A 15,058-nucleotide genomic window follows, 5' to 3' on the forward strand; every position below is an offset into this window, starting at 1 on the left:
TACGCTGTGACTTAGAATGAAAGACAAATTAAATAGTGCCTTTGAAAACATTTTTTAGAAACGAGTCTGTAGCTTCAGGCTCATGTGATGGTGCCTGGAGAGCGCTTGCCGAGCCACTGGAGATGCTAAACACCCTTTTGGCCACTCTTGCCAGGCTGGTCAGGGATGCAGAGTTGTTGTTTTTTCTAAAAGTAGGCCTAAAGGTTTAGGCAAAATAACCCAATCAAAACAGAAAGCTCCTTGAAAGTTGGATAATGCCAGGAATATTGGGATAAAAACAATTATGGCCTATTGTACAGAGAACAAAAATGAACATTTTAAGAGATCAGATTTGTTTATACAGTGGGGCAAAAAGTATTTAGTCAGCCACCAATTGTGCAAGTTCTCCCACTTAAAGATAAGAGGCCTGTAATTTTCATCATAGGTACACTTCAACTATGACAGACAAAATGAGAAAAAAACAATCCAGAAAATCACATTTTAGGATTTTTTATGAATTTATTTGCAAATTATGGTGGAAAATAAGTATTTGGTCACCTACAAACAGGCAAGATTTCTGGCTCTCACAGACCTGTAACTTCTTTAAGAGGCTCCTCTGTCCTCCACTCGTTACCTGTATTAATGGCACCTGTTTGAACTTGTTATCAGTATAAAAGACACCTGTCCACAACCTCAGTCACACACACTCCAAACTCCACTATGGCCAAGACTAAAGATCTGTCAAAGGACACCAGAAACAAAATTGTAGACCTGCACCAGGCTGGGAAGACTGAATCTGCAATAGGTAAGCAGCTTGGTTTGAAGAAATCAACTGTAGGAGCAATTATTAGGAAATGGATGACATAAAAGACCACTGATAATCTCCCTCGATCTGGGGCTCCACGCAAGATCTCACCCCGTGGGGTCAAAATGATCACAAGAACGGTGAGCAAAAATCCCAGAACCACACGGGGGGACCTAGTGAATGACCTGCAGAGAGCTGGGACCAAAGTAACAAAGCCTACCATCAGTAACCCACTACGCCGCCAGGGACTCAAATCCTGCAGTGCCAGACGTGTCCCCCTGCTTAAGCCAGTACATGTCCAGGCCCGTCTGAAGTTTACTAGAGAGCATTTGGATGATCCAGAAGAAGATTGGGAGAATGTCATATGGTCAGATGAAACCAAAATATAACTTTTTGGTAAAAACTCAACTCGTCGTGTTTGGAGGACAAAGAATGCTGAATTGCATCCAAAAAACACCATACCTACTGTGAAGCATGGGGGTGGAAACATAATGCTTTGGGGCTGTTTTTCTGAAAAGGGACCAGGACGACTGATCCGTGTAAAGGAAAGAATGAATGGGGCCATGTATCGTGAGATTTTGAGTGAAGGGCATTGAAGATGAAATGTGGCTGGGTCTTTCAGCATGACAATGATCCCAAACACACTGCCCGGGCAACGAAGGAGTGGCTTCGTAAGAAGCATTTCAAGGTCCTGGAGTGGCCTAGCCAGTCTCTAGATCTCAACCCCATAGAAAATCTTTGGAGGGAGTTGAAAGTCCGTGTTGTCCAGCAACAGCCCCAAAACATCACTGCTCTAGAGGAGATCTGCATGGAGGAATGGGCCAAAATACCAGCAAGTGTGTGAAAACCATGTGAAGACTTACAGAAAACGTTTGACCTCTGTCATTGCCAACAAAGGGTACAGTGCCTTGCGAAAGTATTCGGCCCCCTTGAACTTTGCGACCTTTTGCCACATTTCAGGCTTCAAACAAAGATATAAAACTGTATTTTTTTGTGAAGATTCAACAACAAGTGGGACACAATCATGAAGTGGAACGACATTTATTGGATATTTCAAACTTTTTTAACAAATCAAAAACTGAAAAATTGGGCGTGCAAAATTATTCAGCCCCCTTAAGTTAATACTTTGTAGCGCCACCTTTTGCTGCGATTACAGCTGTAAGTCGCTTGGGGTATGTCTCTATCAGTTTTGCACATTGAGAGACTGACATTTTTTCCCATTCCTCCTTGCAAAACAGCTCGGGCTCAGTGAGGTTGGATGGAGAGCATTTGTGAACAGCAGTTTTCAGTTCTTTCCACAGATTCTCGATTGGATTCAGGTCTGGACTTTGACTTGGCCATTCTAACACCTGGATATGTTTATTTTTGAACCATTCCATTGTAGATTTTGCTTTATGTTTTGGATCATTGTCTTGTTGGAAGACAAATCTCCGTCCCAGTCTCAGGTCTTTTGCAGACTCCATCAGGTTTTCTTCCAGAATGGTCCTGTATTTGGCTCCATCCATCTTCCCATCAATTTGAACCATCTTCCCTGTCCCTGCTGAAGAAAAGCAGGCCCAAACCATGATGCTGCCACCACCATGTTTGACAGTGGGGATGGTGTGTTCAGCTATGTTGCTTTTACGCCAAACATAACGTTTTGCATTGTTGCCAAAAAGTTACATTTTGGTTTCATCTGACCAGAGCACCTTCTTCCACATGTTTGGTGTGTCTCCCAGGTGGCTTGTGGCAAACTTTAAATTACAGTTTTTATGGATATCTTTAAGAAATGGCTTTCTTCTTGCCACTCTTCCATAAAGGCCAGATTCGTGCAATGTACGACTGATTGTTGTCCTAGAGTCTCCCACCTCAGCTGTAGATCTCTGCAGTTCATCCAGAGTGATCATGGGCCTCTTGGCTGCATCTCTGATCAGTCTTCTCCTTGTATGAGCTGAAAGTTTAGAGGGACGGCCAGGTCTTGGTAGATTTGCAGTGGTCTGATACTCCTTCCATTTCAATATTATCGCTTGCACAGTGCTCCTTGGGATGTTTAAAGCTTGGGAAATCTTTTTGTATCCAAATTTCGGCTTTAAACTTCTTCACAACAGTATCTCGGACCTGCCTGGTGTGTTCCTTGTTCTTCATGATGCTCTCTGCGCTTTTAACGGACCTCTGAGACTATCACAGTGCAGGTGCATTTATACGGAGACTTGATTACACACAGGTGGATCGTATTTATCATCATTAGTCATTTAGGTCAACATTGGATCATTCAGAGATCCTCACTGAACTTCTGGAGAGAGTTTGCTGCACTGAAAGTAAAGGGGCTGAATAATTTTGCACGCCCAATTTTTCAGTTTTTGATTTGTTAAAAAAGTTTGAAATATCCAGTAAATGTCGTTCCACTTCATGATTGTGTCCCACTTGTTGTTGATTCTTCACAAAAAAAATACAGTTTTATATCTTTATGTTTGAAGCCTGAAATGTGGCAAAAGGTCGCAAAGTTCAAGGGGGCCGAATACTTTCGCAAGGCACTGTATATAACAAACTATTGAGATAAACTTTTGTTATTGACCAAATACTTATTTTCCACCATTATTTGCAAATAAAGTCATTAAAAATCCTACAATGTGATTCTCTGGATTGTTTTTTCTCATTTTGTCTGTCATAGTTGAAGTGTACCTATGATGAAAATTACAGGCCTCTCTCATCTTTTTAAGTGAGATTACTTGCACAATTGGTGGCTGACTAAATACTTTTTGCCCCACTGTATAAACAAATCTGATCTCTTAAAATGTTCATTTTTGTTCTCTGTACAATAGGCCATAATTGTTTTTATCCCAATATTCCTGGCATTATCCAACTTTCAAGGAGCTTTCTGTTTTGATTGGGTTATTTTGCCTAAACCTTTAGGCCTACTTTGCTACAACGACACACTTAACTACCCACCTCATTCCTTTCTTTTAGCATAGGCACCTAGTAAGTACACCATTATGCTTTCGGGATACATGTCTTTTCAGATTCCACAATGTTCTTCAGCTGTGGACACTATATCACCACATTCCCTTGCTTGCTCCTCATCTTTTGCACCGGTGTGTATTATCGGTTTCTTCATGAAAATATTGTGCCACCTCCATGACAGTAGCAAGGGGCTATAGCAGCACACAAGTAGACAACAAATGCATGCTGGGCCGGGCATGCCCTGAGCTCATTAAGTGAGCGCTACTGAAGCAAAATTGGTAGCGGCCAAGAAGGCCAAGGCTACAGCCTTGGGGAATCTCGCTCCGAGCTCCAGTCAAATTGGGCACGCTCCTCTCCTCACTCCGGTGGTAAGAAACACATTATTGTTACTGTAGCTTCTTCAATACATGACCAATGCACATTGGTACACAATCTTAGACCGCCCTCTGGGCCACTCTCCAGAACACACAGCCTCCAGACTAATTATAGCCATGGGAGAGAGTGGCCATCTAGGGCCCTCCCTTCTGCCTGTGACCTCTCAGTAAGCGGACAGGGAGCATAGGACATGTAGGACAGACCCTGGAGACTGGAGAGCACTACTTAGTCACTCAGACATGAGGCATATCTACTATATAGGTCAATAATATACAGTTAAGTGTGTAAGTAGTGTATGTGCGTGTGCTCACGCATGTGCCCATCCAGGCTGTGCTATGACATTACGCTGACCCTCTATTGGGAACCACGCATTTCACCGGACTGTTTCCTGTTCCCATCAGCAGCGTGGGCTCGGAATTCCTGCATTCCAGAGACAAAAGTGTTCCACAGCGCTGTCACTGATGAGGCGTTTTACTGTGGCCCTAATGGGCGTCGTAACGGAGGTGAGCGGCAGCCATGAAATAAAGCGAAACAAGAAACACAGCTCAAAGAGGAGCCAAGAATGTGGTCCCTACTATTCAAAAAGGGATGTGTTGAAACCTGAACAAACGGGGAAGTTAGGAGGAGTAGAAGAAAGTCTTTCTAGATGACTGAAAACAAACCAAGGAGTTAGGGACCAGTGTTGCCTCTAGGATTTTTTTGTTCAGCAGCAGTGACATTTTCTCATGGGGCTGAGAGAAAATGTGCCGTTTTACAGAATTTCCTGCAATTCTACACGTTTTGCCATGGCTTATGCTGTGTTCTTATGCTACCCGAGTGACAAACAAAAAAATCAATGGGGGCCCCCCATGCCATAGTACGTAAATACATTTAAAAATGTAAGATGGAGAATCGTTAGTCTTTACTGGAGAACAATACCAAAGAACGCACTCTCATCCACACGCATGGAAACACTACAGCCAAAATGGGAGCCACCTAGAAAAACTACAATCTCTGGCTCATTTAAAAAAAAAAAAACAGCCTGAAACTCTTTCTAAAGACTGATGACATCTTGTGGAAGCCCTAGGATCTGCAATCTGGGAGGACTTTACCTTATAATAAAAATGTGTGCAAAGCTGTCAAGGCAAAGAGTGGCTGCTTTGAAGAATCAAAAATCAAAAATATATTTTTATTTGTTTAACACTTTGTTTGGTTACTATATGATTCCATATGTGTTATTTCATAGTTTTGATGTCTTCACCATTATTCTACAATGTAGAAAATAGTAAAAATAAAGAAAAACCATGGAATGAGTAGGTGTGTCCAAAATTTGACTGGTACTGGTATGTACTCGCATCTTTTGGGGTGGCGGTGACCCTCACTAAAGGAATAGAAGGGAAATACTGAGAGTGGTGCACTGACACTTGTTTGTTGTCTGGAATGCTGGCTCTGCTGCTTCCTCGCCAGGGTTATTCTATGTAACCACATAAGCTCAGAACAGCTGCTCCTCTATGAGCAAACAGATGTCTTACCTGTAGAACTCACATTTGCACACTGGACAGGCACAGTCCTCCCAGTCAGCAACAGTGACAACAAAGGGGAAGTTGGCAGTGTTTTTAGACCATATAGCAACTGGATCATCCACAGCACTCTTCTAAATGACCTTTAAGGCAAAAGACAAATTATGCTACGGCTGAATGGAGGCCTCTCTGCAGCAGGCAGAGAAGTCGTCATCCTGGAGCTCCAGTGGGTTGCACAGCCCCATCACATACAAAGAATCGCTGTTCCAGCAACCCACACAGGCAGGGAAGGAGGGGGGGCACTGAAGAGAAACAAGCCTGTCCAAGCAATACTGTTTACTGAGATATTACAGACTGACAACCCAATTAGGATCTCTTCGTTGAGAGAGTATCTGCCACTGTTCTCTGCCAGCATAGAACACAGATTCAGCATGTACATTGACTGGCTGCTGCCAGTTTGTCAGTGCAGTAAACAAGTCAGTGTCTTAAAGCAAGCTCTTCCATAGAGTATAATTGAATGGTTTGAGACTGACTGACATTTGGTGGCTGAAATTAAAAAGGTTACAACTCATGAGTGTCAATGATGATTCGGTAATATCTGAGCAGTTGATAGGTTAGGGGTTCAACAGGGAGGCAGGGAACGCCAGGGGGAAAGACAGCGTTCTAAACTCTGTTCTGGTTAGGGGTACTATAGCTCCCGAGTGGCGCAGCGATCTAAGGCACTGCATCTCAGTGCTCGAGGCGTCACTACAGACCCTGGTTTGATCCCAGACTGTACCACAACCGGCCGTGTTCGGGAGTCTGATTTGGCCCAGCATTGTCCGGGTTAGGGGAAGGTTTGGCCGGGGTAGGCAGTCATTGTAAAAATAAATGTTCTTAACTGACTTGCTTAGTTAAATGAAAACACACAGTGGAGACACATCTAGTTTCTGTCTAAATGCCAGAGAGCTAGCTGGTGCAACCCGCTAGCTGGTGTCTTTATTCTAGAGAGAGGAGCCAGCTCCACTGAGTATATGTATGGGGTCTGAAAAGGGTGTGTGTGTGTGTGTGTGTATGCGTGCATCCATTATAAATTCATTGCTCTATTACCAAGCCAAGTTGCCCATCATGTGCCCATTAGACAGCCACATGGACCACCTGGCTGTCTGTTTGGAACAGATGAACTAAGACACTGGAAGTGAGCTGCCAACCTGTGTTATGGTGATATGACTGTCCAACACAGTGCCCAGCAGTGGCAGAGGCTGGCACTCCCATTGTCACTTAGATAACACACCCCCAACACCCTAACACACAACAGCTGCAGAGCCAACATAGTTTTACAACAGAGCAGCCAAACGCCCAAGAAATTAAGCATTAAAATGTCCTTTTGACATATTTCCCGTATCACTTCCAATGACCACGCGTCTCCTGGCTCTCTCCCCAGACTAAGACATTGAGATGCTCTAGCTATTTCCTCCGCTTGTCAAAGGAACAGAGATGTGGACTATGTTATGCATAGTGTTCACATCAATGACACCACACTTTGTTAGGTATTGATATAAGTATTGCATCATTATTTCTTCCTCCCTCTGACACACACACACACTTTTGCCCCTTTGGTGACTTGCGAGTCCCACATGTGCAGCTGGAGACAATCTTAGTTATTCTCCAACCTGACTTTAATTACTGTAGATGGCGTGTTTTCTATTTTCTCTCACTGAGAGCTAGCTCGGCCATAAGGATACCACAACGGAGTATGCATAACCCCTTTGTCAGAGACATTCTTCAGCCACACCCGCTCAACTTTTAACATAACCTGTAAAAAAAGCAGTGAACTCACTCAGTAAACCGGCTCACGTGCTATACACAGTTGTAACAGCTCAGGGGGAAGTGAGAGCCTGTACACCTTACCTGGTTCCTGCCACATCATACACTCAGACGGCGTGCCAAACAGCTTTACAGCTCTCCCCGACTTTTGACACCCTATGATTTGTACACTTAAGCTTGAAAATCTCACTTCACTGACATGCACTGATATGACATGACAAAACTGCACATTGAATGGCCGGTGAAAGAAGAGAGGATATCAGACAAAGCCAGTGAGAGAGTCTGGAGGGACTTAATGATGACTGACAGAGCTTCCATAAGGTACATTACCTGTAAACTGAGGGCGATCTGTCGGATGTACATCATGTTCAGGTCCTCCAAAATGCGCAGTTTGTCCTCCATGTCTGCGTATCTGTCCATTGGCATCCCACGAAGTAGTATCCACAAATTGAGGTAGCATATGCTTGAAAATATTCACTTCCAACCCTCAAATTAAACTTAATTTGTTGCAAAATAAAAGCGTTTATGGGAGCTGAGAACTCAAATTCCCCATGAAAAAATGCCAAGAACGCTCATGGTAGCAGATGAAAACAAACATGAAGAGACAGTACTGTAGATCCGTTTCGATAATTTGCTGGTAGATAAAGTACAGGTGGCGCGTTACGCACAAGTCTCCAAAAACAATGCGCAAAATAGCATACACTGTAACCTTTTCGTCTTCTGAAGTATATCCAGACCAGTTTCGCTGTGTTAAAACTTCCAAAGTCCACAATACACTGACTTCTCCGAACGCAAGAAGAGACGTGTGCGAGAGCCCTAACAGCATACAGTAACCCTGTTCATAAAACATACAGCTAGTCCACAGTGTATATTCTTGGCTACCTTTTTTTTTTTTTTTTCAAGCAACAAAGGGCTTCTCAAACACCCACAGTGAACACCCCTCCTTGGCAGTATGGGAAAGAATGGTCCTTTTTTTAAATGCAATTCTTCTCTTTGTGTCTTTGCGTCCTGATTGAGAGTGCTGTCTGTCGGCTGTGATAAGACCTCTCCACAAAAGGGCATTGCCTCCGCGGGAGCGAACACCACAACAACTCAAATGTGCGCAGTACTTGCCACAGTAGCCGAGGGACGTTACGCTAAATTAACCCATACAATGCTCCTCTCGCAACCGAGCAATAAATATAAAATAAAAATACAAAGTACGTGAAGGGGAGAATATTGTTGTCTCCATGCCCTTAAACAATAAATTATAGGTCTACGAAATAGCAGACAAACGGGCATTTAAAAAGGAATTGTGGCGGGTCAGAAAGCATTGATCTATTCAGACACTTGATAACAAATGACGAAATTAAAACTGTATCAGACAGCGCATTATCACGGTTTGAAAAGATGCCTAACCTAACACAAAATTAAAGATTAACCCCGAAAACCTCGGCCCCACAAAGCAAAACGCTGACAACGGAATGAGATCAGAACACATTCTGAATTAATACACCGAACAAAAAAATACATGCAATATTTAAAGTGCTGGTCTCATGTTTCATGAGCTGAAATAAAATATCCATGAAATGTTCCATACCCACATAAAAAGCTTATTTCTGAAAAATGATGTGCACAAATGTGTTTATATCCCTGTTAGTGAGCATTTTTCATTTGCCAAGATAATCCATCCACTTGACAGGTGCATATCAAGAAGCTGGTTAAACAGCACGATCACTACACAGGTGCACCTTGTGCTGGGGACAATAAAATGCCACTCTAAAATGTGCAGTTTTGTCACACAACACAATAAAACAGATGTCTCAAGTATTGAGGGAACATGGACTGTCCACCAGAGGTGTTAATTTATCTACCATAAACCGCCTCCAACATAATTTTAGAGAATATGGCAGTAAGTCCAACCAGTCTCACAACCGCAGACCACGTGTATGGCGTTGTGTGGATGAGCAGTTTGCTGATTTGAACATTGTGAACAGAGTGCCTGATGGTGGCGGTGGGGTAATGGTATGGGCAGGCTTAAGCTAGGGACAACAATCACAATTGCATTTGATCAATGGCAATTTGAATGCACAGATACCGTGACGAGATTCCAAGGCCCATTGTCGTGCCATTCATCCGCCGCCATCACCTCACGTTTCAGCATGATAATGCACAGCCCCATGTCGCAAGGTTCTGTATACAATTCCTGGAAGCTGAAAATGTCCCAGTTCTTCTAATGGATAGAGTTTAAGTAAAACAAAAAATAAGCGACTATCAGTATAGAATTCTGAAAACTATTCGGCCTATTACTGTTTTTAAAACTCTGAAAATAGGCTAAAATGTAGAGCTTGCAATCAAAGGGAGGATATTCCCAAGTTGTAGCCTAATAAAGATGCTAAGCCTATATGTTTTCAACAAAAAATGCTGTTTTCCAAGCATCGCTGAATTTATCAACAGTAGGCTAAACAGTTAAACTTTCCAACGTTGTCTCAGTTGACACAGCCAAATGTTGGTCCCCACTCTTCAACTCTCAAAGCGCTGGCTCTCTAACTTGCCATTTCTAGTTATTTATTGTATTGTGTGTTTCCTCTTCACCAGTGGCTCTTCAGAGTCCTGAGACAGAGACAATCCCAAAGCTAAGCGCTCTAGTGTCTACTTCATGCCAAAGGTTCCTCTCGCTTTCCTCTGAAAAACTTCTGGGTTTTAAAGATGCACACACCGGGGATCTTAAGCACGACAAATGTGTAGCATATTGCACAATCAGATTTGTAACATTTTACAGGAATTGCAAAACTTGTGTGACATCATATGAAATTGCAGAATTCCTAACATACCACATAAAGAAAGAAAATGAACAAAGCCCTCCCCACACAGAGCACAGGAACAGGACAAGGGAGAGAAGTAGCTCACCGAGTCATTTCCCCCAAGAAAAGCCTCCGTCCTGAAGTTTGAAATACCCAACTAATCGGCTTCAGACACTGGGTTAGCCTGCACAGAGTAAGAAAATAGACGCATTGTTCTAGTGGAGGTGTAAAGACAAATAATGGAGGGGAATGCTCTCTGGGATGGTGTTCAGTGTTTATGAAAACAGTCTGACTGGTTCAGAGATTCAGAGGTTCAGCCTCCCCAAACCCCAGCAGTCCCCTCTGAAAGTCTCTGACATGTGGAACTCCGCGACAGGATGGGGCAAAATCCCCTGTGAGATAGCTGGCTGATGTCCTCGCACATTGTTGAGACAGATGGTGATAGCTTGATTTTGTTCAAACTTGCAGACATACCAGCTGTCCCTCACACACTGAATGTCATCCTCCATTTAAACAAACTGAAGGGCTTCAGGCAGGAGGCCACAGGTGAACAATCAGCTTAGACTTGCAAGAGGTCAGCTCACACCATTTAAAAGGGGCATGTCACTCATTCTAACATTCAAACAATTCACTGGAAGGTGGTCTGGAAGCAATGGATCATTTAAGATCCTATATAAATAGATACATAATAAATATATTCATACAAATCACAGTGAAGGCTACTCCTTGTGCCACTTAATCAAAACTACTGAACATTACAATGTTAAAACAAAAATACATAGGGATATCCAAAGCAGGAAAGAACAGCTATTCTCATCTCGCACTGCTTCTTTCTGCTGAGAAGAGAATGGTGGATTCTGCGTTTATATGAAATGAGCCACAGAGCAATGCTGGTTTCCCCCATGTCAATCGGACCATACATTTTTCATGAATCTACATCCAATTCAAACACTTCCAACAATCCCGTCTCCATTACCAAACCAACTGCAGCCAGACAACGGACTGTGAAACCAGGTTGGAGAACAATCTGGTCCCATTCCGGACTGTCCAAACGGGTCTAAGAGCATTTCGTGTTATTCTGTACGTAAACACAAGACACTCTATTTAGTATGATATGTTACGTTTGGTATGGTTACATAAGACAGATTGGACTGTCTTGTGAATTATACAAAATGCTCTGAGACCAGGTTGGACTGTCATTGGACTGAACAATGCACTCGAGTTCCAGTGTAAACACATCCACAACTACCTATTAGGTCAGCTACAATAGACTGAAGGTAGAGCCAGGGGAACTACCAAAAGACAACTACCAAAACCGTCCCGCAATCTATAATTTCAACAACAACAACAACAACAACATAAAAAAATATATATATGTGAACGTGTCTCAAGTAATCATGGTATGAAGTTATTATATATTATGAAAATAACAAATCTCTTTATGGGCTTAGTTGTAGAATTGTACAAATTATCGTAATTATGTTCCGGACCCCGACGAGCCGCTCCAGCCAAAATCGTCCCGCGGCTGAATCCGGTTGCCTACCCCTGACCTAAATGATAGTGTGCGCTAGGGGGCGGCTAGTTGAAATACAGTGTTATAATTATACCTGGACACACCAGTGACGCCACAGAGCTCAGGTATTTAGGGAGTGCAAATTAGCTGATGGCGTAGTGCTGACTGTAGTGTCGCCCGATATGCTAATCAGCTAACAGGAGGTGTGTGTGAAGTCACTCCATTACCCAATCAGGCATTAGCGTAAGGCCTTATCCTGGAATAATGTGATTCTAGGGCTATGAGGCAGTGAGATATATAGACTCTGCTTTGTTGAGGTAGTAGGCCAACACAGAGCCAATAACCTTTCTAGAATTATGGCAGTAGAATCATTCTGTTTTTTCTTTATAGAACCCTTCTATTATACCTGCATCTACGTTCCCCATCTTTGATCAAATAGGAGAACATGTGGAAAATATGATGACAATGTCCCAGGGTGGGATGGGCAGAGAAAGAGAGAGAGAGAGACAGTCTGTGCTTTTCTTTCAAAAGCAAGGAAATTTCTAAGTGACCCCAAACTTTTGACCGGTAGTGTAAGTATTCAGACCCTTTACACAGTACTTTGTTGAAGCACCTTTGCAGCGATAACAGCCTCCAGTCTTCTTGAGTATGACGCTACAAGATTTGCACACCTGTATTTGGGGAGTTTTTTGTTTTTCTCTGCAGATCCTCTCAAGCTCTGTCAGGTTGGATGGGGAGCGTCGCTGCACAGCTATTTTCATGTCTTTCCAGAGATGTTCGATCGGGTTCAAGTCTGGGCTCTGGTTGGGCCACTTAAGGACATTCAGAAAATTGTCCCGAAGCCACTCGTGTTGTCTTGGCTATGTGCCTAAAGTCGTTGTCCTGTTGGAAGGTGAACCTTCGACCCATGTCTGAGGTCCTGAGTGCTCTGTAGAAGGTTTTCATCAAGGATCTCTGTACTTTGCTTTGTTCATCTTTCCCATGATCCTGACTAGGGTCCCAGTCCCTGCTGCTGAAAAACATCCCCACAGCATGATGCTGCCACCAACATGCTTCACCGGAGGGATGGTGCCAGTTTTCCTACAGACTTGACACTTGTCATTCAGGCCAAAAATTGTTCAATCTTGGTTTCATCAGACCAGAGAATCTTGTTTCGCATGGTCTGATAGTCTTTAGGTGCATCTTGGAAAACTCCAAGCGGGCTGTCATGTGCCTTTTACTGAGGAGTGGCTTCCGTCTGGCCACTCTACCATAAAGATCTGATCAATTCAATCAATTGCTTTAAAAAAAAAAAAACATCTACCAATAAGGTGCCCTTCTTTGAGAGGCATTACAAAACCTGCCTGATCTTTGTGGTTGAATCTGTATTTGAAATGAACTGCTCGACTGAGAGACCTTAGTCGACCTTAGTGTTGGGTACAGAGATGAGGCAGTCATTCAAAAATCATGATAAACACTATTGCACACAGTGTGAGTCCATACAACTTATTATGAGACTTGTTAAAGACACTATTACTCCTGAACCTATTTAGGCCATAACAAAGGTGACCCACCTATCGCACCTTCACAAAAAAACAAGGTCATGCCTAAAGGACAAACAGACTCGTGAACATAATGCCTAGGTGTGTATTGCCACTGTTATCTGTTGTCTGTAGCTTGTGAGGTGTGAAAAGACTTTGTTGCTTTTATGTATTTTTGCTTTGTAGATGTATGTGCTACGTGTTGCTTGTCCTATGTTGCTCTGCGTCTGCTCACTGCTCTTTGTTTGTCTGTATTGTTATTTGAATTGTTTTCAATAACCTACCCAGGGACTGTGGTTTAAATTGTATTAGTTATACTGAATACTGCACTGTTGGGTATGGCTTGCATTTCACTGTACTTGTGCACGTGACAAATACAACTCGAGAAACCATTTCACACAGGTATGGTGCACCGTCTGCTGTGATTCAGTGTGTTGTTGTTCTGGTGAGTGTCCGTCGGCAGGCTTATCACGCAACACACCCTTTTCACCTGATGAGCTGTAAAACCAGACGGCAGTCATACAGAAGACCCCTGGAGGAAAATACACACACAGACTGAGACAGACAGATGCCAGTCGGGTCGGATTCGTTCTCTGTTCTCTTCACGTACGTGACTTCATAGCAGACTTGAATACTGTAGACATGTGACATTGTTTTCTCTCATCAGTGTGCGGTTAGAGTGAGTACAGTGAGCCACACACTTGGAGAGGTACTGGGGGGTACACACACAAACAGCTATATATAGTCCCAAATAAGGTTCATTTGGCTTGTAACCATAGTGGATACCTTTTGGTGCTTACATCTAACCTTTTTTTAGAACCCGAGCTGACAAGGTCTGTCGTTCTGCCCCTGAACAGGCAGTTAACCCACTGTTCCTAGGCCGTCATTGAAAATAAGAATTTGTTCTTAACTGACTTGCCTGGTTAAATAAAGGTCAAATAAAAAATACATAAATAAAGAACCATGCACATATGGTTCTAAACTGAACCTTTATGGTGCTATAAAGAACCATTAATAAAAACTTCTATATAGCACCAAAAAAGGGTTCTGCTATGCTATAGAGTTTTTTTATTCTGGTTTGCCAGTTTGCAATTCTGGTTTGCCAAAATTCCAGAGGTGTTATTATTGTTTTAATTGACAAGTTGAATTAGGTGTGCTAACTCTGGAATTGCTGGGGTTCCCTGAGGAGATAATTCAGAACCACTGTTTCAGTCAACTGCTCTCAATTCACAGAAGGCCATACATGAGTCTTTCACAAGACACCATCACTGGGCATAGTCGTATTTAACATGTAATTGCATAAAACAATAGATTAGAGAAACTGAAAGGACACTCCCCACTGGGCTTAGATGTCAGTTCAACGTCTAGTTTAGAAGTGAATTCAATGTAAAATCCACAAAAAATGTCACCATGACATTTGACTCAGGTTAAAAGTTTGGTGAAAAAAATACAAAATTCCTTTATGTTGATGACTTTTTGCAAATCCAATCAGTTTTCCACATTTATCCAACGTAAACGCTGACATTTTTTGTTGTTGTTGAAATTACATGGAAATAACGTTGATTCAACCAGTTACGCCCTGTGGGTCTCACACGCGGTTGCCCAAAAAGAACTGTGAGCAAACCACGCCGCAAAATATTCTAATGAGCCACTGCCCCACATTTGAATTATCACCAAAAGAGAAAAAAACACTTTTCTGAACTGCAAAGAACTATTGAAGGGCTCAAAGGATTCTTTGAGTCATTATGGTTCCACATAGAACCATCTAACTTCCCAAAGACCCCTTGAGGAATACTCTTAGTGTGTAGTTGTATGTCCTGTTTTCCCAGCATCAGTAA

General features: G+C 42.7%; 1 protein-coding gene across 2 annotated transcripts in view; it reads right to left on the reverse strand.

The window, feature by feature from the left end:
* Positions 1–15,058, reverse strand: part of LOC110535022 (rhotekin-like) — a 119,401-nt gene that overhangs the window by 77,081 nt on the left and 27,262 nt on the right. The window contains exon 1 of one of the 2 annotated variants that reach the window (XM_036935481.1): positions 7,735–9,039. The exons of the other annotated variant lie outside the window; for it this stretch is intronic. Coding sequence (XP_036791376.1) covers positions 7,735–7,830 — 96 coding nt within the window. The 5' untranslated portion in view covers positions 7,831–9,039. Of the gene's footprint in view, positions 1–7,734; positions 9,040–15,058 lie in introns of those variants that run through there. 2 annotated transcript variants of the gene reach the window in all.

The sequence above is a fragment of the Oncorhynchus mykiss genome, chromosome 11, assembly GCF_013265735.2.
Source record: "Oncorhynchus mykiss isolate Arlee chromosome 11, USDA_OmykA_1.1, whole genome shotgun sequence".
Lineage (NCBI taxonomy): Eukaryota > Metazoa > Chordata > Actinopteri > Salmoniformes > Salmonidae > Oncorhynchus > Oncorhynchus mykiss.